The 22,478-nt window shown below is 52.4% G+C and overlaps 7 protein-coding genes across 7 annotated transcripts; 3 read left to right on the top strand and 4 right to left on the bottom strand.

The window, feature by feature from the left end:
- The first annotated feature begins 588 nt into the window (after positions 1-588).
- Positions 589-1,633, top strand: BDV14DRAFT_116702 (peptide alpha-N-acetyltransferase complex A subunit ARD1). Its single transcript, XM_073765797.1, has 2 exons — positions 589-1,069; positions 1,149-1,633. Exons 1-2 carry the CDS (start codon positions 703-705, stop codon positions 1,526-1,528), a joined length of 747 nt encoding a protein of 248 aa, XP_073631982.1. The 5' UTR covers positions 589-702; the 3' UTR covers positions 1,529-1,633.
- On the bottom strand, positions 1,499-4,424 carry BDV14DRAFT_116705 (uncharacterized protein). The gene is made up of 2 exons (XM_073765798.1): positions 2,918-4,424; positions 1,499-2,716 (listed from the first exon to the last, which is right to left on the bottom strand). The coding sequence occupies exons 1-2, from the start codon at positions 4,093-4,095 to the stop codon at positions 1,738-1,740; spliced, it is 2,157 nt and encodes a 718-aa protein (XP_073631981.1). The 5' UTR covers positions 4,096-4,424; the 3' UTR covers positions 1,499-1,737.
- A 112-nt stretch (positions 4,425-4,536) lies between these two features.
- Positions 4,537-7,650, bottom strand: BDV14DRAFT_166139 (COPI-interacting protein CEX1). The gene is made up of 9 exons (XM_073767433.1): positions 7,315-7,650; positions 7,092-7,229; positions 6,919-7,029; positions 6,714-6,860; positions 6,290-6,663; positions 5,945-6,239; positions 5,693-5,896; positions 5,474-5,646; positions 4,537-5,426 (listed from the first exon to the last, which is right to left on the bottom strand). The coding sequence occupies exons 1-9, from the start codon at positions 7,435-7,437 to the stop codon at positions 4,658-4,660; spliced, it is 2,334 nt and encodes a 777-aa protein (XP_073631980.1). The 5' UTR covers positions 7,438-7,650; the 3' UTR covers positions 4,537-4,657.
- A 1,503-nt stretch (positions 7,651-9,153) lies between these two features.
- On the bottom strand, positions 9,154-12,177 carry BDV14DRAFT_196334 (formin-mediated actin nucleation enhancer; the record flags this gene model as incomplete). Its single annotated transcript, XM_073772417.1, has 2 exons — positions 9,154-12,036; positions 12,106-12,177. The coding sequence occupies 2 exons, from the start codon at positions 12,175-12,177 to the stop codon at positions 9,154-9,156; spliced, it is 2,955 nt and encodes a 984-aa protein (XP_073631979.1).
- A 1,762-nt stretch (positions 12,178-13,939) lies between these two features.
- On the top strand, positions 13,940-17,530 carry BDV14DRAFT_196333 (putative PAB1 binding protein (Pbp1); the record flags this gene model as incomplete). Its single annotated transcript, XM_073772416.1, has 5 exons — positions 13,940-14,100; positions 14,374-14,560; positions 14,615-14,885; positions 14,942-17,269; positions 17,328-17,530. The coding sequence occupies 5 exons, from the start codon at positions 13,940-13,942 to the stop codon at positions 17,528-17,530; spliced, it is 3,150 nt and encodes a 1,049-aa protein (XP_073631978.1).
- A 1,265-nt stretch (positions 17,531-18,795) lies between these two features.
- On the bottom strand, positions 18,796-20,010 carry BDV14DRAFT_196332 (SNG1 family protein; the record flags this gene model as incomplete). Its single annotated transcript, XM_073772415.1, has 1 exon — positions 18,796-20,010. One exon carries the CDS (start codon positions 20,008-20,010, stop codon positions 18,796-18,798), a length of 1,215 nt encoding a protein of 404 aa, XP_073631977.1.
- A 623-nt stretch (positions 20,011-20,633) lies between these two features.
- Positions 20,634-22,204, top strand: BDV14DRAFT_196331 (uncharacterized protein; the record flags this gene model as incomplete). The annotated part of the gene is made up of 6 exons (XM_073772414.1): positions 20,634-20,714; positions 20,786-20,956; positions 21,019-21,171; positions 21,245-21,325; positions 21,402-21,855; positions 21,906-22,204. 6 exons carry the CDS (start codon positions 20,634-20,636, stop codon positions 22,202-22,204), a joined length of 1,239 nt encoding a protein of 412 aa, XP_073631976.1.
- Positions 22,205-22,478: the final 274 nt, after the last annotated feature.

Raw genomic sequence — 22,478 nt, 5'->3', positions numbered from 1 at the left:
TGCAGCTCTTGTTCTAGTGCTCAGAAGGATAATACTCCTATTAACGTGAAGATCAAGTCTCAACACATTAATCAGGCAAAGCAGAGTAGTCGATTGATCACTTTAATGTCACCAGTAGTTCACCTTAACACTGTACTATTCTTAGAGGATTTGCCTCGACACTACCAGAGTCGGCGAAAGGTTATCAAGAACGGAGCTAAGCATCTGGTATTGCCAGACATTAACAGACCATATGCAAGCTATGATTAATGCTTTAACCATGGGTCATACTTAATAGTATAGCAGTTAATCTTGCCCATAGTACTAGCTAGGCTGTCAAAGTTGAAAGGCAAAGGTAACGCTCAGTCCGCCCGCAACTAAAGCCATTAGGTAGAAATCAGCAAGCTCGTGTATCAAGAGACATGTCTATACTGGAGTTGGGTCGAATGCAGTATGTTTTCCCCTTTTCTTGAAAAGATTTACCAACCCAGAAACAAAGCATTATCCGGCCTTTGAAGGGGCCCCGAAGTATATATTCCCAAAACGGCTTAGCGCCCCACACTCAAATCCGACCGGCTCAAGTTCAGTTCAACCTCGTCACCTCCGACACTGACACCGACAGCGACCTATCTAATCACTCAATTCGCGGCCACGCGCCATTCCTCCTCACATACCTACCTACCCCCGACAACAAAATAACCGGAATCTCTTCCACCCGCCAAAATGGTCGACATCGTCCCCCTCTCCTCCTACCCCTCCTACATCGACCTCCTCCCCGCAATCCAAACCTGCAACATCACAAACCTCCCCGAGAACTACTTTCTAAAGTACTACCTTTACCACGCGCTCACCTGGCCCCAATTGAGTTTCGTCGCCGTGGTGCGCCCGAAGAACGGATACAAGAAGTCGAACAGTACCAATGGCGGCGCGGTCGATATCTCAGGCGATTACCCGAAAGTCGTAGGCTATGTCCTTGCCAAGATGGAAGAAGAACCGAGCGATGGTGTGCAGCACGGGCATATTACGTCTCTGAGTGTAATGAGGACGCATAGACGGTTGGGCATTGCGGAGCGGTTGATGAGGATGTCTCGTGCGTTCTTTCCCCAATCTTATTTCCTTCCATCTCGTTCCCGCGGAACATCATTCGCTAACGTCATTTGTGTATGTAGAAAGAGCAATGGCCGAGTCCCACCGTGCGCAATTCGTCTCCCTGCACGTGCGCGTCTCCAACACCGCTGCCCTCCGCCTCTACCGCGATACACTGGGTTTCCAGGTCGATAACGTCGAGAGCAAGTACTACGCTGACGGGGAGGACGCGTACGCCATGCGCATGGATCTCTCGGGGATGTGGCTTGACTGGGCTAAGATCGAGGAGATGGATCGGGCGAGACATGCGAAAGATGAGAAGGATGGGGATGAGGGGGATGAGGTTGGGGATGTTGGGAAGAAGGAGGAGAAGGAGGAGGAGAAGAAGGTTAGGGTTAAGGTGGGACGGAGTTTGGGGGTTGGGGAGTTGGTTGAGAGGAGTGAGGTTAAGAGTTCTTCATAAATTTATCTCTAAGAGGAGCTGAGGGGGTGAGGTCATCTATGGCTTCAGTTAGGTTATGTATGCTGGCAAATGTTGTACTTAAGAGATATCTTTGAAGTGGAGATATCAAGAGATAGACAGATAAAAACATTGAAAAATCAAGACAAATCAACCAAAACACCATCATGATCATGACGAAGAATATCAGCGCTGAAACGAGTGCAACAATCCTACTTGAGCTCCTTGTTGAGCGCCTGTTCCTTTCCCTTCTTTTTCTTGCCATCACCCTCCTCATCAGAGCTCGTACTGGGCGTACTAACCAGACTAACAGCACTGCTCTCAGAATGCGCATCGGCATTCTCATCAGTATCTGCCCGGCGCGCAGTAGGCCGAGAACCCGGTTCATTGCGAGTCGTACCCAGCTCAAGATTCTGCAACTGATCTTCCAGACTCGCTGGTTCAGGTTGCTGGCCAGAAATAGAAACGGAAACAGAAGGCTGCTCAGCCCTCTCAGTCTGACCCTGATTCTGATTCTGACTCTGCAACTCCCACTCTCTAACCCTCCTCTCTGCCCTCCTACTCCTTTTAACCCGTCTCCTTTCCTTCTGCTCCTCCCTCGCCCTCCTAAGAACATCTCTAAACGCCTTCCTTGTAGCCCGCAATTCATCCTTCGCTGCTTTTCTCTCCGCCGCATTTCGCTGCCGATCCTGCGGACTCTCCCACCTCCCCCAGGAAGACTTCCCCATTCCCAATCCGCGACCTAGGCCGCCCAAATGCGACGATTCGCCCTTTGAAGAAGATGATCCCCACCCCGTCCGCCATCGTCCGCCCATTGTACTCGTTGTCGTGCGGTTGGACTGTGCAATCCGTGCTTGCCGCCTTGTATCGCGTAGCGCATCGAGTTGGCGCCGGAGTTCCTTGGCTGCGTCGTAGAGGTCTCTGTCGTGGTGGGCGTCCAGGGAGAGGAGCTGGGCGCGGACGGTGGCGAGGTCGGAGCTTGAGAGGTCGGAGGTTGTGCTTATGCTTGAGATTGAGGAGAGGGAGGAGGTGGATGTTGTTGAGGATGTTGATGCTCTGCGGGTTAGGGCTGGGGGTTGAGTTTGAGCGTGGGATTGGGATTGGGGTTGGGATCGAGATTGGGTATGGGGTTGAGAGGGTTGCTGTGCTTGTTCTTGTGCTTGCGGTTGAGGGGTTGGGGGCTGGGCGATGCTGCGGGGTTGTGAACTTGGTCGGGATGGCTGTTGGGGAGCTGGGGTTGCAGTTGTGCTTGTGTTTGTAGTCGTCAGCGTTGGCGTAGCTTGTGTTGTCTGTGTGTTTGTGCCTGTAACCCATGTCTGCTGGCCAGGCATTGTTGTCTGACTAGTAGGTGGCGGCTGCGGCTGGGGTTGAGGATATTGATACTGATAATACCCCTGCTGCGGCGGATTCCAGCCCGAAAATGCACTCTCGACCTTCCTCGATCCAAGCCCAGCCTGTTCTTCAATCCACCGTCCATGCGCAAGCGCCTGCTCCTCAACCTGCCGTCCGTAATATGACAGCTGGTCTCCGTACTGCCAGGCCTGCTCTGAGATGCGGTCACCATACATTTGTGCCTTTGTAGCGAGATTCGAGAACCAGCCTAGTGGTCCACCTTTCAAGCTTGAGCTGTCCTGCTGTTGCGGGTACTGGTTGTTCCAGCCCCAAGGTGGGTGTTGAGGGTAAGGGTTCTGGTATGCGTGGGGATTGGCTGGGTGGAAGAAGCCAGTTCCTCCTTGTGGTGGAAAAGGAGACGGCATAGCGTGAGTCGGGTATCCGTAAGGACCTGGTGCTTGGCTTGGATAAGGAGCTTGTCCAGGATACCCTAACGTAGCTGGGTACATATTTCCCGGCAGCGGATGGCCTCTCCCAGCCTCTGGTGTCTGAGCATTGCGATTCTCCTGCGTCGCCCGCGTAGCAGCAGGATAACACCTCGGACACAACGGCGAGATAGGCGCGCTCCTCAAATCCGTCACGTAGAAGAACACAATTCGAACAGCCCGTGGCTCAAAGAAATACTGATTCCACTCTTTCATCACTGTCGCAATGCGCCTCTCCCGCTCGTCGTCCGTCTCCTGCGGTCTGTCCTTCCGGTCTCTTCTAATCTCCGCCCTCACCTGCCTTGGCAACTCAGCAGATGAAGACGCAAGGCCTAACGAAGGCGGGTAAAGATGCCGCAGGAACATATCCCAGTCCTGCTGAGCAATATTGTCCATCCGTGGACTCCAGCAGCGCGGACGCCGGGGGAAGTCCTTGGCCTGGCTGCGCGGGTAGACAGTCATGGAATGCTCGAGAATTTGCTGGCCATGCTCAATGTCAGTAGGGGCAGGCCGTTCAGCAAAGTACGCCGCGGCCGATGTGAAATGAGCCGGTAGAGGTTGCGCCGGAGACCCAACTAGAGGAGCAGCAGCCGGACCGCTTCGACCATGCAACCGGGCATCTCCACCACGAAGCTGAAGAAGGCTGTGATTTGCAGGCGACGATGTGGTTGCATTTCTATTGTTTGATGCCGATGGCGCCAGTAAAGGGTCCACGGCGGAGTATGGCGGCGGAGGCGCCTCTTCAGGGTCCATGGCGGGAGCGATGATCGTAGACGAACCGTAATTATATGTGATAGTGACTCGTCACGCTATAATCCAGATCTGCTATACATAGCGCAAATTGCTATGAGAGCAGTACCCAGTTTATTGCAGATTGCGTGGGCCGGAAAGCAGGCGAGAGTGGTCTTGTAGAGGTCGAAGAGGTGCACAAGGCAGCAAGATTAAAAAGGCACGAGGCGACTGGCACGTTCCACCAACGCCGCTTTGCGAGAGGCAGCACCGTAAGCGGCGACGACCGTCTTAGGTTATCCAGGTGGGATTCGGAGTGCTGTAAAAATTACAATGCTGTCGTGGCACTCGAGAAGATGGCGAAGATGAAGCTCGAGAGAATGGGTGGAAACGGCCACTGGTTGGTCACGGGGCTGCCGCTCTCCGATTGGTCGGGACTGCGCCACTTCTGTAGGGCTGAACAGGGTCTGTAACATGGGTGTAGATTGGTTAATTATTCATTAGGTCTATATCCTACGTACATGGTATCATTTCAACGCCTGCAGCTATCCGTCTAACCAGATTGAAGTTGAGAGAAGTGTATAAATCAGTCCCACGCATCTCCCCACCCATCATCTTCGGCCTCGTCCTTCGGTTTCGTATCAATCTTCTTGGCAGGGGCGACTACCTTTGGCTTTGGACTAGCAGTAGATGCCCGTGAGGTCGTCGTAACCTTTGAGCTATTCAAGCCTTTGGGCAAGGGCTTTTTCGACTTCGACTGAGCCGCAAGCCAGCCCGCAAAGTCTGGTTCGCCTCCGTCGTCATACGGCACCGGGCTTGCTTTAGGTTTCGATGAAGCACTGGTAGGCGAAATCGTACTTGTTGCGGTGGCATTGAATGGGTCCTCGTTGTTGCCCCATCCGTCATCGTCATCATCGTCCAAGGCTCCCCATGCATCATAGACATCGTCTGCCGGCTCTGGCTCTGGCGTTTGTACTGGTACGGGCTGTGCGGACATTGAACGGCCCAATGGCTGGACTGAAGGTCTTAGTGCTTCTTTGGCTGGATTCAATGGTGCCGGTGATGATGACTTGGCAGGACGAGGTACAGACGCAGAGCGTGCGGGTTCTTCCGCGGGTTTGGTCGCACTGGCAGTAGGCTCAATTTCGCCATCAGCAGCAGCCATTTTGTTTGTGAATGATGAAATGGCCCATCCGGCCCAGGACTTGTCATTAGAAGTTCCAATACGGGCAGCCTCCTTGGGAGCATCCGCACTAGTTGTTGGCGGGAGAACCGTTTCCGGCAAGGTGGTCCCGAATTTGCGAACGCGCTGTAGGTATAGGTCTAATGTCTTGTTGGCTTGGTCTCGTATTAACCTGCAACTGTCAGTAATATACCTGGGCGGGATCAGTGAGTAACGCACTTTTCCCGGTCAATCAGCGACGGACATATCGCAGGCAAGACCTTTGTCGCGCAATCATCTTCAGAAAAGACATCCAGCGTGGCTGACAGCGCCAGTAAACCAGCATTTCGTGCGTGTACAAACGGATCTCGAAGTGCACGGGTAAAAGCCGCGACCAGCACTTTCGCTCTCGACTAGAAGCAGTTAGGAATGTCCCTACTCAAAGGGCAAGCTACTTACACTTTGTCCCAGGTTCTTCGCAATCTTTCCCAAGCAAATGGTGGTGTTCGTCCGGATACCAGGCTGCTCATCATTGGCAGTACGTGCTAGGAACTTCAGAAGTTCGCCATTGATGGTCCGGTCACTCAATTTGTTGATTATGGGCAGGACGGCCTTGACTGTTTGTTCTCGGACAACAGGCGCTGCGTCTGTGAAGCCGGATGTCTATATCATATTAGCTTGTGTGGTGATTCAAGAAATGGGCGAACCAACAATTTGAGGGAATATCTTGTCGTTGACAATCTTCTGAGAAAGATTCTCAACCATTATCGGTAGATGGTCCAGAAGGCATACTCTGATAGCTCGATCAGGGTTACCGAAGAGGCGAACAATAACCGGCGTGAGCTTCGCGTTGAATTCGTCCGCCGACAACTTCCCGCCAATTTTCAGGATTGCCGATAGGACCTTGGGACCGCCGCCGCCGAACTCGACAGACTTCAATAGCTCTGGGAGTACTTTCATTTTGAAAAAGTCTTCTGGGAAGTCTTCTGACAAGTTCTCGAGTTCACTGCGCTGGTCAGAAAATGTCCCTTGCTACGTGCATAAAAATAGACTCACTTCAAAAACTCCTCCCTCTCAGACTCACTCTTAAGTCCCAAACTGTCAATGTCATCCGTCAACCGGATAAGCGGCGTCTCAAAGAAACCCCCGCTCTTCTTCCCTTGCTCTACAAAGTGTGCCGGGCTGAGTCGTAATTTTGGATTGGCCGTCCCGAGACGCTTATAGCTCTGGTGCATGCTAGGAGGGATGTTCGTCGTCCTGCCGACTTGGTCTCCTCCTGTAAAGTTACCATTGAAGACTTCATATACGAAGATCGCAAGCCCGTATGAGTCTACGGCAGTGAGTGGATGCCGTTTGATTGCGTCCCATCCACCCTTGACAATCTCCGGGGGGGTGTACCGAGCGGCGTCCGGTACGAGGCTGCCGTATGTCTGTTCAATGTCAATGCAGCGCGCGAGAACTCGAGATTGGGTTTACTGACATATATCACCGCCTGGTCATCATTCATCGAACTCAAAATATCAAACCCTCCGAGCTTCCATTCGCCGCTCTCACTTGTATATACCGACGACGCTCTCACAGCACCGTGTACCGATGCGGCATCTCCGTTGATAAACTTGAGCGTAGACTACAGACAAAACCCGCATTAGTAAATGTCGTCAGAAAAATTGAGGATACGCACTTACCGCGATCATACATAAACCCCATTTTGACGTCTCCTCACTCAAGCTCCTCCGCTTCACATGCCAGGAAAGGGGCGTCACTCGTTCAGTCACGATGTAGATGTTTGTCTCAGTCTGTCAAGACCCTATTAGCGCCTTTGCCAAAGGATTCCTCCATCTCTAGCAGGTCCAATTACCTCGATCGTATCCAAAACCTTTATAACACCAGGATGCCTCAACGTTCGCGACTTCCGCACCGCATTCTTCGCAAGCGGTAACCGGGACTTATTCGAGGCGATATCGAATGTGAATACGCTACAGACAGAGCCGTCTTCCTATATGCGCGATACCACACATATCAGCGTCATGGCCGTAATAAATGTGTTTGCGGATAAGAGGGGTGGGTGGAATGGTGCATACCCGTTTCGTTGCATTGTGAAGCGCCCAAATCGAGTCGGCGATGTCGACGCGGTCACCTAGAGAGTAGGGAAATGAGCTCCCCTTTGCCATCGCCGATGCGACGGCGGACTTGAGGAAATCCATGGCGGCTGTGGAACGGTTGTGTTCCTGGGAAAGCTCGTGTGCTAGTTACGTAGCTGAGTTGGTCTTTTCGGAGACGAGTGCGGCGTCGGGGGTCGAGTCCGTTCGGCGGTGGGGTGAAGTCGGAGGATGTGTAAAGGAAATGCGAGGATAACATACAAGACGCGACAGGCCCCGATCCCCTGTGATTGAATTTGTCTGGAGGGGAAGTCAAGTAGTTGTTGTCTTCAAGCGCTGGAAACAATAATGGACTCCAAACCCCCCGATCAGGCTTAGCCCCTGGACTTAAGCCTCAGGGCCCGCAGTGAGTCTGTCACTTTCTCCGAGTCCGTCTGAGCTTCTTCTTTCCTTCACTGCAGCTTCAAAGCTCAACCTCCATAATGTTATGATTTACCTACCTCTTCAAAAACAAGCACTAACCCAGCAACTTCAATTAACGGTCACACTCACTCAATCTAGGTAAAGTAAGTGCCTATTCATCTATCTCTTCCCTTTCCCTGCCCCGTCACAACCGATCCCCCCCAACCCAACACAACTCTCTCTCCAATGATGCGACCCTGGTAAAAGGTCAGACCGCGATTCCTCAACCAAAATCTCCAGACACGATGGAACACAACCCGCACCAACAAAGCCTCAACTCCGAGCCCCCCAGAATCCCTTTAACCGTCCTCCCGCAACGCGCAATTCGAACCCCTCAGTCAACAATCTACGAGTCCACCGATCCAACAGCCCACGATCCCAATATGCAGGCACATTCTCAAGGCGAACAAGGTGTTTTTCACGAGATCACAATCAGTACCTTGGATAGAAATGTGTAGAACGAAGCTCAACCATCGATTGAACAAGCAGCCGCGATCTGGGGTTTCTGGTCCGCTTTTCCCCATGAGGAATGCAGAAACTAATGGCTGCGGCGGACATGGTTGGTTTTCTCCACGTGGGTTCAAATATACTGCGGGATAGTGGGTGGATAGGCGGATGATGTGAATTGGATTGACTGGTGGGATCAGTTGGGTTGTGTTGAGCGGGTTGGACGGTGTGTTGTGGAATTTGGACAGGGTTTTTGGGTTGGGAACTTCGTTGGTTGCGATATGGGTGGCTGTACCGCGGCTGGAGGTGTTGGTTCTGGCGAATGATGACCAGAAAATAAACTGAAAAGACCTGAGGAGATTGTTTACCCTATCCTACCCTCTGCGAATGCTGTATTGATGCACTGTGATTGGGAAGGGAATGCTAACATACCGCATACAGATATCAAGATTTCCAGGATCTCGACGGAACGTGGAATTGACCAGGGCCGAAAGTTGTATACTGTACAATAGTACTATATGGTTTTGGAATGAAACATCTGTAACCATGCAAGATCCAAGTACCTAAACGCTGACCAAAAGAATGCTTATCGTGACATGCGAGACTTGACAAGAACGAGAGATAGATACATTAAGTTTAAACAAAAACGGGGATGACGGATTAGTATGCCAAAGCGTCCCCGCGTATCGTGATAATCATAACTGGCCACAGTATGTGGCAGGGTATCGTCAATAATCAAGTGAGCAGCAGGTAACGCGCAATCCAAGGTGCTGGGAGCACTTGTAAATAAAGTAAGAGAAGTGTCTTGGATCCAAGAACAGAGAGGTGTGGAAAGGAAATCTCGGAACGAAGGGCAGGTGGGCGAAGTCGAAGGGGTAGGGAGTGTGGCCTAGCCGATATCTGCTGGGCTGACTAGTTCTCAGAGTCCGGTTTCTGACTATCCGCAGGAGCTTCCTCCTCTTTCTTTTCTTCCTTCTCGTCCTTCTCTTCACCGGCATTGTCATCGTCTGTAGCCGGAGCCTTGCCCTTTGGCGAGCCTGATTCTTCGGTGGTGTCTAGCGCAGCGTCTTCGGGTTTCGCTTCCTCTTCCGTCGATGCCTGTTGCGCTTCCGCCTCCGCCTTTGCAATCTCAGCTGCACGGGCTTGAGCTATGTTCCACATCTCTTTGCGGTTGCGTTCATCCTTGACTCGACGGAGGCGTTCAGTTTCCTCGAACCCACCACTCTTCTTCAGTTTCCCTTCTTCAACGAACTTTCCGAGCTCCTTCTGGAAAAGACCCACCCGGCGAGTCTCCAACTCCTTCTGTCGAGCCTTCTCTGCTCGTTCAATGGCTTCGAGACGGGTTTCGTGGTTTGGCTGGAGGGCGCGCACTTCATCCAAAACGCCGTCCTTTGCTTTCACAGGGTCAACTGCCGGGTCAATGACCACATTACGCGAGACATTGCGCAGTGTAGGTCCGCCGTCGCCATTCGCCATAGCCTGCTGCTTGGTTGCTTGTTCGACGAGAGCAAAGGTCTGAGCGGCCTTTTCGAGATCATCTTGCAAGTCGGCTGCAAGATCCTCCTGCATGGTGAGTTGGTCACGCTCCTCACAGACGAGTTGCAGCTCCTTCTCCCAGATCTTGGTCCAGATTGGTTTCTCGCGCTGGAGGAAGTCTTGCATCTTCTTGATCTCCTTTGTAACGTTGCTGACATCCTTTCCAACAGTTTCCAATTGTCTTGGGAGAGGCCGGACTCCTCGTGCAACCACATCCTTTCGCAGATCCTCAATGAGATCTTGAAGGTCATCAACGCGCGAGACAAGTCGTTCGGATTCTTCTGCAAGCTCCTTCTTGCCTTGACTGATTCGTGCACGGCCCGCATTGCCTTCGAAGGACGGCACAGACGCGTCAACAGCTGAGGACTTGACGGTATCTGCCTTGGATCGTATCGCACCCATTGAGCTGGCAATGTCCGCGGAGAAATCGGTGTACGTCTGGCGCAAGACTGCGAGATCGCGTCGCAAGCTTGAGAGTTCCGCCATCTGGCTGGTGCTTCCAGAAATGGGGGCTCTTGCCGCTCCACCCGCGGCAGGAGCACTGGTTGTGGAAACGGAAGGCGCAGCGGCAAGGCGAGCGATTTCTTTGACTGCATCCAACTGGCGGTCGGAAACCCGTTGCATCATGTTACCTTGTCCATCCAATGCCCCCTTGACACCCTCCAGCAGACGGCGAACTCCACCAAACTCGTCATCAAAGTGCTTCTTGACTTCGTCGAGGGCGTCGACATTTAGAACAAGGACTGAGCGATCTTTCACATCGTTCAGATCCTCCAATTCGTGTCTGATACCTGAGATGGCATCTTGAATATAGATTTCAGGTAAATCGGCGCCGTTGTTGTGTGTATTCCATGCAAACTTCTCAATGAAAGCCAGCTGGAGTCTGCCGATCGTCAACCCAGTTGAACCCTCTGGAAGTACGTATTTCTTGATCTTGCTCCTGTATTGTAAGAACAGAGTGAGCTCCTTGCCAGGAGACGGCTGCTCTGGCGAGTATTGCGTAGCTTGTGGGGGAGTTGAAGCGGAGGCGTTCGGCTGACGATTGTTCGATTTGGGTGTCTCTGGTCCCTGGCTAGTACTCGGCTCGGGGCTCTTGACGGGCTCAAATGCATCTGCAAGGGAAGGCTCTTGAGGCATTGGGGGTAGCACGGGCGGGGATTCGCCGATACCATTTGAAGTATCCTTGCCAGGTCGGGCTTCATTGTCGGCGGGAAGCTCAGGAGGTGCGTCAAGACGGGCCTTTACAGGATCCTCATCCTGGCCATGGCCGGTCGAAGACTGTTGCTGAGAAATTTTATCGATATTCCCATGTGATCGATTCGTGGACCGCTGTCGTCTGTGGACGTACGATCCACGTTTGCGCACCGCATTGAGCGATTCCCGAACATCGCGACCTCGATTGGGGATAGGTGAGTTTTGTGTTGGGATAACAGGCACACCATTTGAAGATGCTCCAAGATGCTTCTGTATCTGATAAGCAGAAAATCTCCGAGATGCACGGCGCTCCAGCTCTCCACTTCGCTGCAGGGCACCGATAGCGTCATCCTGTTTGGGCGGTGGTGGTGGCGGCGGAGGATATGCGGTGATATTGGAGCCTAGCATTGATCCTCTTGAAGTCATTTCACTGTCTTGCTGTGCTGGTTGGGTGAGCGCATTTTGCGCCTCTCGTCTGGATGCCTCCCGATCCGAGTAGCTCCCAGACTTGATATCAGGGGAAGATCGAGACCCTGCGTGTAATTTGTCTTCCAGAGATCCACTGCTATCGTAACGTGTACGGCTTGGCCGTTTCGGTGATGCGACGCCAGAGGGAGAATCATCGTAAGTCGCGGGTATCTCTCCAGCCACACTTCCCGCACTTGTTTGTCGGCCAGGTACTGACCTGCCAGCCTCTTCTTTCTGTTGCCGTGATCGGAGACGCGCTTGCTTTCTCTTGAGGCCGTGAAGGAGGTTGATAATGATATCACGGATGCGTGGAAGGAAAACATCAAGACTTTGAGGGGAAGCTTCTTGGCTCAGTGTATCTTCGAGAATCGTACGGAGGAGGTCAGGCACAGGACCCAGGTCTGAGACGTCCACTCCAATAGCGTTGAAAGCACGACTGGCAAGATTGAACTCGTATCCCAACCGCACATAAACATCGGAAACCTCATTCTCAGAAACTTGACGCCGAGACCATTGCGTTAGAGTTTCGAGGAGCTGTTTCGTGGCAACAAGTAGATGCGTGACACTTTTTTCGATCTGAGATATTTGTCCATTCGGCTGCAGTTGAGCATCATTACCCGGTTAGTCACGGAACGGAATCCGATAAGCAATCAAGGTTGAACTTACCACTGTGCTTCGAGATGACTGGGGTCTTGACGAGCTCGATGAGCTGCGTGGCGCAGAAGACTGCGAAGACATTGCGGTGTCTGTACTGCTCGCCGAGGAGCCGGAGTAGAAATGCTGTGCGGACGAACTTCGTGTAGAGCGCGAGGAGTTGCTCGCGGAGGACTGCATGTGCGCACGAGCCCGGAGTTTTATGTGAACGTGTGAAATAAGAAGAGCGCAGACAAGCGCCGAGAAAGTTATTTATTTCGAGGCCGACGTAGGGGCGGAGGGGGGCAGGGAATCGAGAAGGGGCGGGATTACCGTGCACCGTGCAGTGTGCGGGAGGCTTGGTGTAAGGAGCCCGAGGAGAGGAGAGCAGCGCAGAGCAGAGCAGAGCCGAGGCGGTGGACGAAAGGGGAACCGACGCAAAAAGAAAGGTGAAAAGTGCAGCGCTGAAAAGAACGATGATAGAGGATTGCGAGCAGCCGGCTATAGGTGGACGAAGAAAGATAGAGAGCCAAAGGAGGAATCAGACGAGGCCGTGATAGGCGTTTAGCTGCATATTAATCGGGCTGAAGTCACGACGTGCGATCGGCGCCTCAGGCAGGAACTGGCAGCCCGCCCAATCACATGCTACACCAGCCACCTCAATTGGCCTTAGGCCTCAGCTCGTCAGCCTCGTTTTGCGACTCGACTCTGCAAGGATCTACACCATCGGAAACACATCTTGCAGTGTTTGTCATTCATGCACCAAGGATGGTGAAGATAGATCTCACTTATCCTCCTTGTACTGCATGCTTCAGGGTATGTAGGTACCCCTGAGACATGCTGTAACTGAGGTAGGAGACAGACTCCGCACCGTGTGTAGGCTTGGATGTTGTCATGCATGCGCACCAATCACCACTGAACTCAAGTGACACGGCCATGGACAGAATTGGATTCTTCAGCTTTCCTCACTAGTCATGGATTTTAAATCCCCGATCACTGATGCCTATGTCGTAAAGCTGTGCACTTGATCTAGTGCGATCGAGAGCCAAAGCTACGATCTGCTATCTAAACTTTTATCGGAACTATATGTAAAGGGTCTAACTATAAATATCCAGCTCGGCGAGTCAACGCTTAGTGCGATCAGACGAGCGAGGCCTTGCCTGACTGCAGTAAGCGGGCACAAAGCCTTGTTGCCCTTTTGGCCCTGTTGAGGCTCGAAGCGACAAGGCGAATGTATGTGACCTGTAGAAGCAAAGGTCAGGAACATTTGACATTTGTAGAGTGTCTGGGCTTGTGGTCGGAGAGCCGTGGTCCCACTACCGGAGGCCCGATCACCTTAGCTTTTCCAGTTCCAGTCCACCTCCACCTCTCCCAACTTCCATCATTCCCACCCAAACTTCCCTCTGAGCGCCTGCGCCTGGCTTCCTTCAATTCCTACTCTTTCTTTGTCGTCGCCATTATTTTTCTTTTCTTTCCTGTGTAATTGTCCCCGTCCCTGGAGTCTTCTATGTGCTGCATTCCTGCGTTGAGGCTCCTTCTAACGACTCCTTCTCTCCCTCCTTTCCAGCGTGCAGACTTCAGACTCCAGACCTTCCCTTCCAGGTCCCGTGACCTCACACCTTGAGCTTAACTCGTGTGCTTTTCCTCCACCCAGAGTCGCCCACACCCACACTTGTTGTTTCTCTCCCACCCCTCCCGGCCCCCTCTTTTTATCCCCCTCGGGCCTGCAACACTTCCTGGCGCCCCATTCGCGCAGGCGGTGTGTTGCTACCTATCGCTACGACCTTTCCGACAATTTACTTGAGGCTCTACGTCGTGCCAAGTATCACGACGTGAGCTTCGTTTCGTTCGACATCTAAGCCGAGCCATGGCTTCTTCTACCGTCAACTCCGTCCCCGTCGCGAACAACTCCTCCGGAAATGCATCAACACAGAACTCAGGCTCGCGGCCCTCGCTGAGGACAACGACCAACAAATCGTCGGATGGTGGCAGACGGCAGACTGGTAGCCCTGCCGATGGCGGGCAAAGGTACGTTGCGAATGCGTTGTCCTTCCATTGCGCCCCAATCTGATTACCCTCGACCTTGGCTCTCACCCATTGATACACTTCACCGCCACAATTGACTGTTTCGTCATCTCTTGATGCCGTCAGTATCGGATTTATATCTGCTGTGTAGCTGTGCGCTGTGGCTCAAGCTCTGTTTTACCAGACTTCTTCATGCTCCGCCATGCCCTGACCCCAACTCATTTATCTGCACATTCTACTTATCAAGGCACTTTTTACTGATGGCAACCCCTCCAGACGCAGCAACTCTCAAAAGGCTTGGACCCAAGGCACGAACCCGATTACCCAGCGTCCGTCCTTCTCCAACCAGAACGGCATTATGTCACAAAAACCCTCGACTTCCCCCAAACCCTCTGTAAACGAGTCAAACACCTCGGACAACCACGCAAATGACCGTCTCTTGTTCCTAGCCGCTAGCTTCATTGTAGGACTTCCCACTATCCTACAGCGGTGAAATAAAACTGATAAGAGTTAATAGGGACTTGCTACTTCTATTACCACGAAGAATGGCGACGAGTTTACGGGCATTTTCTCCGCTTCCTCTCTCGAGTCCGCTGACTCCTCAATCACACTCAAAATGACACAGCGACAATCGAAGCAGGATCAACAGAGGTCTAATGGTGTGAGCGATGCCGCTAGCCCTTTTCTTGGGTCAGCACCGGATCACGCCATGACCTTCAACCTGAATGATGTTGTTGATGTCTACGTACCGAGCGTTACAACGACTGATGTGCTGGCGAAGCCTAACGGTATGTACATGTTTACTCTTCGTATTTTTTCTTGATCCTTATTGACATCAAACTAGGAGCCTCCACGGGTTTCAGAACAGATGCCGATATCTCTGGAAATCTTGCTATGCGGGAACGAACACTGAAGCGATGGGAACCCGGAACCGACGCAAACACTGACTTGTCGCTCGAGAGCACAACTCCCGCTAAAAACAATTGGGATCAGTTCGAGACCAACGCGCGACTCTTTGGTGCTACTAGCAGCTACAATGAGGAACTATACACTACTCGCATTGATCGCTCGGATCCGACGTACAAGCAAAAGGAGGCGGAGGCTGCTCGCATCGCCCGTGAAATTGAAACCAGTGAAGTGGACAATGCGCATGTCAGAGAAGAAAGAGGATTGCAGGCACCGGATGCAGGTGACGAAGAAGACAAGTACAGTGGTGTGCGCCGTGATGAGAAGAGCTTCCCTCCCTTGGCGTCTGGCCAGCCCAACAAATACACCCCACCGGCACTCAGAAATTCCAACCAGCTTACTGCGACTGCGCCTGCCTATACCGGCGGCCCCGTGAAACGGGCGATCAGCACAAAAGAAGCTGTCCCTGCACCGGTACAAGCAAAGGAGACTGCCCCTGTGCAGCCGCTTGCAACACCCGTGGCGACCAACGCCGGCTCTGTCGCCGAGTCGGAACGAAAAGCTGCTCCATCCAAAACATCTTCTACGACTCCGGCTGCTACCAAGGGTCCGACTACAGAGATCAACTATGAAGTTGAGGTTGCGGACCGCTTCCGCCAATTTGCAAAGAATGAGAGAAGCAAATTGGACCTGCGGCGCAAGAATCAGGTAGCTCATGACCGTTCAACAAAGCTCAACGAACTTCTCAAATTTTCCCGGAACTTCAAGCTCGCGACACCTGTCCCCAAGGACTTGGTACCCATTCTCGCCAAGGATCCGCATAAGCAGGAGGCTATCATCCAGCGAGCCCAGCAGAGCTCCGACGACAAAAAGACACCTGATTCGACTCCTCCAGCATCCACTGTGGAACAGAAAAAGCCTACAGACCCGGCTCAGTTGCCCGCTCGCCAGGGAGGTGGTGCACCGGCTCCACAGGCGCCATCTGACCGTCCTACATATCCTCGTGGGCGTCAAGGTTACCCTCCAACTGGACCTCAGGGAGCCCTCGGAGGAAGAGTTCAGCATCACCAACCTTTCTACCAAGGCCGACAAGCAACAGGAATGCTTGGACATCGCCTCGCCGACAATCTACAGCAAAGAAAGGGAGCAGCTGCAGGAGCGGTCCCTGCGCCGTTGCCCATTCAGGAAGCGCGTGTACCCTCCACCGATCAGTCGAATGTCTCTAGTCCTAGCAAGGTCTTGACTCCTACGTCTTCTGCCTCAACAAAGTTTAACGTGAGGGCAATGGAATTCAAGCCGAATCCCGCAGCCAGTACTTTCACTCCTGGCGCGTCAAATGCTGCGTCGGGCTTTGTCAGGCCTGAATCGCGCGCCAAAACCCCACCTTCATTCTTCGACGTCAAGAATCCCCCGCGTCCGATTTCTGAGCGTCCGTCGCTCAAGGATCAATTTAATCCTATCAAGCGTATGAAGAAAGAGGGTGCAGAGCAGACCGAGCGCAACCTGACTTCAAACGGGGGTATCCCCTTCGCTTACAGCACTCTTCCTACGTGGCACGATGGAGATGAGGAGAGGAGCTATGTGACCATGTTCAGGTCGTCCCCCGCTTCGCCGCAGCGTTCCACCTCAAACCCCCAGATACCTCACCAGCCACATCTGCCCTACCAGTTCCAGCAAGGTCCGAACATGCCTCCTACCTCTGGCCCTCCTCATGGGCCTCATCTTCACCCTCAGCAACACCATGGGTCTGGACCGCCTCATTTCGATGACCCTCACCGCATGCAAATGTCTGCCTCGACATCTCAAATGTTCCCGTCGCCGAGACTGCAGCACGGCTACCCGTCACCCATGGCACCGCATGCACAGCTCGCCTTTGGGCAGCAGCCTGTTCCTCAGTTCTACATGAACCAGGGCGGACCACAGCCAGCCCACATGAGACATTATCAAGGAGCCCCTCAATTTGTCAACCCACAGGGTGCCATGTCAGCACCCATGATGGTCCAACAGCCTTCTGGTGGCCCATACATGGGTGTGCCCCAGGCTCCATTCACGCCCCAGATGCAAATGTATTCGCCCAATCCAGGGCATGTTTTCCCTCACGTGCCTCCTCCTCCCCAGCCACACGGCGGTTATCCCAGCCCTAGCCGCGGTGCTGCAATGATGATGCATCAAAACTCTCAACCCGGGCAACCTCCTCAACACGTCATGTACATGTCTCCTGGTCAGCACCAGCAGCCAGTTTACGCCGGTCAACAGCCGAACCATAGTATGTTGCGATGACGCAAGTGCCACGATCCGTCCTTGCTAATCAAAGTTTTCTTTAGTGCCACCCGGTCGAGGCAACTATCCCCAGCAGCAGCCACACTTCCAGTCTAGCCCGCATCAGGCACACCACTACCCGCCTCATCAGCATCGCACACCAAGTAGCGGGTTCAACCAGATCCCTCAGATGCCCCCTCCAATGGCCGCTCCACCCCCTCCTGCGGCTGGGGGCCAGGGCCAGGAGACTGCAGATGAATCTAAATGATTTCATCATATTTGCCGTGACAGCAGGCTCGATTTTTGGTCTTTCTGAGATCAGATCACGCAGGCTCGATTCAACCGCTCGGAGTACCAACCGGCAGCTTCCCAAGCCCTGGAGATTACGTCGTCCGCAGATGCTACGCGTGGCCGTCTGACAACCTATTCCTAGAACGTTGTCTCGTTGGTCTGTGGACGTTTGTCATGTTTTTTGAGCTGGCACGATCTTTGCTTTCGGTAAGTCTGGTGCATACGACTTTCTGAAGGCTTCTACTAATATCAGCAGCCAAGACTGACATTTCCGTCTTTGAGGATGGCCTTATCAGATCAGAAGTCTCAGAGGAGGAGGAAGGATGCGTACATTGAACGGATGTAGCCTCATCTATCCTGTCCAGATTCAGTTCTCTTCTCGTGCTCCTGCACTCTGCCAAGGCATGGCAGTGCGATGATTTATCAGAATATGAACTATCTGGACCCGATTTACATCCATGCTATGTGCTTGTTTGATGGTCGGCCCCGAGTATGGACAGTGATAGCGGGTAGGGTTGACTGGTTCAGCGGAGGTCACGGGTTTTGCCTCGGAACGGACATGGGTTGGTAGTGGCTAAGAATCGAATGTTATCTTGTTCAAAAGGCTTAATTGCGCCGTAGTGCCTGGTCTTCTAGTAAGGTGTAGTGGCATCCCTCCTCCGTCGAAGCGGAGCTGAAGAAGAAGCAAGGGAATCCGAGGCTTCTACGTAATGACGGGATATCGAAGCAGTTTCCACTCGTAGAAACTTGTATAGACTGTGGAGCGCAATAATGGATCTCTACGGGATAAGACTGTTGCAGGAGCTTGGGAAGTTTGATTTTCATAGTTAATTCGATTTTATGCTGCTTTTTGATTGGAGAGGGGTTTGCGGTCGTGCGGCGATTGCTCAGTGATGTATGTGTCTTTTAGAGGGAGTCGAAAAAAGGAAGGCAAAATATGCAGAAATAAAGTCTATTGGGAATTTGAGATAATATGAAATGTCTAACTTGATAATGCACATACATCGAAACATGATATAAGAATGGAAGATAATGGTGGGTGAGAGAAGAAGAAAAGAAGAAGTGAAGTGAGAAAGAGGACCATTTCCAGAAGAGAAGGAGAGCAGGGTATTCTAATCAAACATGGCATATACAAACAAACCTTGCCAGACTCAACGAGTAGGAAAGTAAGACCGCAAGCCCTTAAAAAAAAGCTCAGAAAGAGGGAGGTAGAAGTATGGGACGGCAGGATACAAAGCTAGATTATGCTTTGCTTGATTCCTCACTCAGGGACGTCTCGAAAGAGGCCTTCGTCCTTTGCTTCATACCAATGACAAATAATACCAGCACCACAATCCACTCGCACCACAGAATAGGCAACGTCCTGTACAGATGAGGATTGCACCCCTCCGTCCAGATATCCAGCAACAGCTCGTACAGCGAGTGTGCTGGAAAAGCGTAGCCGATGCGATAGAAGCCCGGAGATAACTCGAATGGCCCAATAGTACTGGCAACATTGGTTATGACCCAGGTCAAGACAAAGAAGGGCACGAAGGGCATTGGGAGAACGGAGGTGACAAAGTCGATGAAGAGGAAGTGGACGTGCATGGCCAGCCATATCGCCATCCAGGTTAAGGCGAACTGGCCGGATGAGACGTCCCAGTTTTCGCGGAACGCCCAGATATACCCGGTCATGACGAGAGCGGCGATGAAGGTGTAGCAGACGGAGACGACGAATCGGAGGATGGTGTTTTGTCCGGGGGAGAATGTATTGTATACATATGTTTGTGTTGAGATGCCGTTAATGGCCATGATGAAGAAGAACTGGATGATAATAGGCATGACCATTGAGACTGTGTTGTAGTAGAACCGTACGCCCTGGTTCATGGGATGAATATCGGTCGAGGTGGAGGAGATCGGGTCACGAACTGTTTGCGCAATGTCGGGGTCGGAGACGTTGATGGTTCCTAGAGCTGCGGTAAGGCTTGTCTGCGCGTAGACGCTGGCTGCAGCTTGAGCGAGCTGAGCCAGGTCAGAGGACACAATCTGTGCATAGGCCGGATATTTGGCACTGTTGTAGACGTAGCCTAGCGCTCGAGAACTATCATACGCTTGCGCGCGTTCTGATGAGGACAGTGCACCAGCTAGTCGGGATGAAGCATTACGATCAGAATAGATCACCCCCCAGTAGTCGCCTCTGCAAACGGCTTCTTGAATATCTTGTTCCGTTGGGTACTGTTCCTGAGAGCGTTCGAGGAGGGATGGAAACCCAGGGCCTCTCATCTGCTCATAGGCCAATGCGACAGACTGCCCAACAGCGCCCCCATCATAGTCAACAAACAACATTTTCATCGCGCTGAACCGCGAGCCATCACGATATGCTGTACCATAGAGGTAACTCATGTTGGCCAGAATTAGGAGCTGCAAGGAGATCGCTGCACCAATGACAGCAGTGAGAAAGGGCTTGAGGACCGCCATAATGTCTGTCGTACACCTTATGACAAGAGGTAGGTGTATGGAAGAGAAAAAGATACAGAAGTAGCTCGTCAGAGTATAGTGCAAATGCGACAGAGGTCTGCATCTATAAATAATGGTCTTCCTCGGAAATCGGAGAAGAAAAACTCGCAAACTCCGACATCGAGTTCAATATGTAGGGGCATTTTGCTTCAAGCATGTAGTTTAGCAGATTGGACCATGTGCTAAAATTTGGCACTGATCTCCTACTTACCTGGTAGAGGCAAATGGCAACCAAGGGCCGATGCTGGACAGGCTCCGATGAGGTAAGCGGAAGGGCCCACTGCGCTCGGAAGCGGAGATGCTCGTCCGAAGTATACCTGCACCAACAAGATGATCTACATCAACCAAACCGGATTGTGAGCCGAGTGGATGTTCCTCGCCGTAAGTCGGCATTGTCGGCACGTTTCCCACAAGAACGTAGAAGTACATATAAGGGTTTGATCAGCCCAATTTTGAAATTGTACGTATAAGAAGACGCCAGCATCCCCGTCATATACGCCTGCTACGCACATTGAGCAGTGATTCAAGTATTGAGCTTGTATTGTTTAGTCGCTTTACATTATTCCATCGACCAGCCGTTGAGAATGCCGCTAAATGTGATTGTTGTTGGTGCAGGCCTCGGCGGTTTGGGAGTCGCTATAGCATTGAATCGAGCAGGACATCATGTGCGGGCAAGTAACTTTTCAATCAAACACCTTGCTGCCCGCTCGAGGCCGCTTGCTTATTGTTTGAGCAGGTAATTGAAAAGTCTGGTTTCCTCAACGAGGTCGGTGCAGCCATCCATGTAGCGCCTAATGCCACTCGCATTCTGAAGGCATGGGGATGTAGTTTGGACTGGCTTCAGCCTGTCCACTGCAGGACACTGCAGGTTTGGGATGCAAAAGGGAATCACATACGCACTCCTGTTGTAAGTCGCCGGACAGGTCATTGTTGATTTCTGGCAGGATCATATATTGACAATTGTGGTAGGTAACTGAGGAGCAGCAGCGTGCCCTTGAAATAAACGACGAATGGATGTTGACGCACAGAGTGGACTTGCACAGCGCTCTGCGCGCTACTGCCGCACAAGAGGTTGACGGCCGCAAGATCGATATTCGATTGTCATCGCGCGTGTTGTCAGTGGTAAGTATCCCACGGCCCATATATCGAGGTCTTCTCCCAGGTGACAGATAGCTGACCCTGGCCAAATGCACAGAATGCAGAGACCGGTGAGGTTGTACTCGAGGATGGCACCAAGAACCGTGCCGACTTGGTAGTAGGTGCCGACGGTATCCATGTGAGTCATCTCTTGTACCGAACACTTCCCCTCCTCCATAAATGCACCGCGCTAACAGTTTCAAATTGAATTCCAGTCTCGCTCAGTTCAAGCCATTGTGGGAGGTGATAGAGGCGTAATAAGTACCGGTCAAAACTGCTACCGGTTCTTGGTCCCCGTCGACAAGATGCAAGACAACCCTCTCACTGCCAAGCTCTTGGAGAAGATTGGTCTCGACGGAGTCCATGCCTTTGCGACACAAAACCGGCGTCTAGTGATCTACCCTTGTCGCGAGGGCAAGTTGCTGAATGTAGGTGGAATCTACCAAGCGGGTTCGGGGACGGACGGCGGGAATGATGCCTCGTGGCATAACGCAGGAGACGTGAGCCTGCTCCTCGAGACATATAGCGACTTCGGCGAGGAGCTCAAGGAGATGTGCCGTCTGGCAGAAGACGTGAAGCTGTGGAGTCTGGCGTCTCGCGATCCAGCGCCTATTTTTTATCGCGGCAAGCTTGCTCTGATTGGTGACGCTGCACATCCCATGCTTCCTCGTATGTTCGCTAATTCCCCTTCTTGCTTAAAGTACTGACAAGCTATACAGATCAAGGCCAAGGCGCTGCGCAAGCATTCGAGGATGCAGCGGCTCTTGCAGGGGTGATGACGGCGGACACGAGCGTGGAGCAGCTTCCGCAACGGCTAGAGCTTTACAACAAGCTCCGGTATGTGCATGCAGTGACAGTTATGATGATGTCAAGGATCAACGATGAGCGACGCGGGGAAATGCTGGATGAGCTCCGCCGTTATGTCCCTGGCGCGGAGCTGCCGGAGGACATGTTTGCGTACACCTGGCCATCAGACCCTATCAAGGATGCAGGACGGCTTGTAGCAGAAGCTTCGTGAGACGTGCTACAGATTGTGTATTTGATGGAGAGTATAGAGTATAGAGTAAAGAGTAGGAGTAGAGACAAATAGATCAAGAATAGAGAATGGTCCCACCACGTGATCTCAGCCCTGTGGAAAGTGCTTAGTTAAGCGGAAGCTCCGGTGCCGGAACACCCAGTCTGCCCGAATTAGGAAAGAGGTCTCCCTCGGAGGAAGGCCAGACTGTACCCATACGGTAGTAGCCCCTAACATGGTGTCAATTGTTTCTCACCACTCTCCTGTCCCGCTTTAT

This window comes from Aspergillus stella-maris (assembly GCF_047715825.1).
Source record: "Aspergillus stella-maris strain CBS 113639 unplaced genomic scaffold BDV14scaffold_6, whole genome shotgun sequence".
Lineage (NCBI taxonomy): Eukaryota > Fungi > Ascomycota > Eurotiomycetes > Eurotiales > Aspergillaceae > Aspergillus > Aspergillus stella-maris.
Note: the sequence above shows the minus strand (reverse complement) of the source record. Positions and strands in the feature narration are given on the sequence as shown.